Source organism: Phytophthora parasitica, assembly GCF_000247585.1.
Source record: "Phytophthora parasitica INRA-310 unplaced genomic scaffold supercont2.27, whole genome shotgun sequence".
Classification (NCBI taxonomy): Eukaryota; Oomycota; class Peronosporomycetes; order Peronosporales; family Peronosporaceae; genus Phytophthora; species Phytophthora nicotianae.
In genome coordinates, this window is record NW_008649013.1 from 697,851 (window position 1) to 699,782 (window position 1,932).

The window sequence follows — 1,932 nt, forward strand, 5'->3', positions numbered from 1 at the left end:
TTCTCGAGAGGCTGGAGAAGCGTCCTGAAATGTTCTGGATCGGAGGCCAGACCGGCAAGTCTCCACGCGGAGGTCGACAGCCCCAGAGACCTATCGCTGAAGATCTGGTTGTCCTCCACGATAAGGATCAGGCCCGGTACGAGGCCACGCTAGAGAACGCCCTCAATCCGGCAAAGATAGACGCTTACGGATATCCTCAAGTGCTCTCCTTCCTCGAGTTCACCGACGCCTTAAATCCCAAGGTCATCGCAAAGAATCGCCTCTCCATGACGGCGTTGGCACGTATCCGGCAGGATCTCACGTCAGGAACCAAGCTCAAGACGTCGTGGATTATCAATCCGAACGTCGACGCTTGGAAGACTCTTATCAATTACAGCGGCGTCAAGCAGCGCCAACTCGACGTTCTGGCTCAGATAGCCGACCGGACTTACGAACTCCCCTCCGTTGATCCACCATCTCAGAGGGAACGCGATCGCGAAGACTGGTCCAACTTAGAGGACGCCGAAAATGACGACGATCAAGCTGCATCTTCCAGCGCAGGCACTGGCACGCCGACTCACGGCGAGGACGTCGACGAGGATGACGAAGACGGAGAAGACAAAGGTGACGAAGTCGACGATGAAGAGGACAACGGAGGCGACGAGAACGACTCTCAGAACGTCCACGTCTTGGGATTCAAGGCGTTCCGCCCTTCTCGTCGAGCCTTATGCCCAAGCTATCCCTTAACTCCATTCCAATCTCAGCGTTCTTTTCCTTTTCACATCCCGGCTCCGTACTCACTCGTCAGACTCTCCTTTAATCATGTTGTGTTCTGGCACGCCGACACGCGCCTCGTTCCCCTTGTTCTCATCCGCCCTTACTGCTCAGCACGTCACCGTTCCAATGAGGCAAGTCCCACCTCGTTCCAAAATCTACACTCCGACAGTACTCCGCAGGGATACGACACGAAGTCGTCCCAATATGCACAATATAAACACCCATGTCTTGGAACTCGTAAGTCCACAAGCACACTCCTCGGAGTAGCCACCAAGCTGCGCCCGTTCCAGTTGGCCCCTGTGCTAACTAGAACATCACTTCCGCGTCATCCACGTCCGCGTTGGCATCCACCAACCGGGCGTTCCGACGTAACTCCGGCAAACCTTTCCTCTTACGGTCGGCGACCTCAAAAGCCCTGATTAGCGTTCCAAACTCAGGCGCTAACGCCGCTCGCGCCAACCAGAACGTCTCGTACGTAGCCGTCAGTACTAGGTATTGTAGTTCGCGCTTCTCAACTCTCTTAGCCACAATGTCATCTATGGGCGATGACACTCCAGAGAAGGCCGTTTCCTCACCGCCAATCGATAGGCGTTCCACGAAACTAGTAGGTGGTAGGGCATTTATCTCCAAGGTACCCGTTCCTTCCTCAGAGTCATCTCCTCCAATATTGTCCGGGTCCTCGTCCGCGTACGGTCGACTCCAGCGACCCCTAAAGCGTTTCAAGCGATTCACGTTCACCGTGACGATCTTGTTCGGGTGAGCCGGGATTGCGACCTTGTAGACGTTCTCCCCGACCTGGCCGACAACACGGTACGGGCCGTACCAGGAGAATGCCAACTTCTTCGTCCTGCGTTCTCCCACTCGTGCCCTGAAGTACTGGTACACCCAGACGGCGTCTCCGTCCGCATACGTTACCTTTACTTGTTACTCTAACCGTTTCTCGTGTCTGTCCTGTGCCTTGAGCAGCTGTCGCTCCACTAGCCTTCGCGAGTCCCTAAACGAGTGGTGCAATTTCCGTCTGTACACTGCGACCTCGTTGCTCTTCCATTCCTTCCCCGTATTTAGGAACGCCAAATCGATAGGCAGTACAGGGTCTTGCCCGTACAAGCTGAAGAACGGAGTATCACCTAAACCTTCATGGTACGCCGTCCGGTACGCGAACAAGACTCTCGGTAG

At 55.2% G+C, this 1,932-nt stretch overlaps 1 protein-coding gene across 1 annotated transcript; it reads left to right on the plus strand.

The window, feature by feature from the left end:
* Positions 1 to 29: 29 nt before the first annotated feature.
* Positions 30 to 799, plus strand: PPTG_11677 (hypothetical protein; the record flags this gene model as incomplete). The annotated part of the gene is made up of 2 exons (XM_008907804.1): positions 30 to 696; positions 744 to 799. 2 exons carry the CDS (start codon positions 30 to 32, stop codon positions 797 to 799), a joined length of 723 nt encoding a protein of 240 aa, XP_008906052.1.
* Between the last annotated feature and the right edge of the window lie 1,133 nt (positions 800 to 1,932).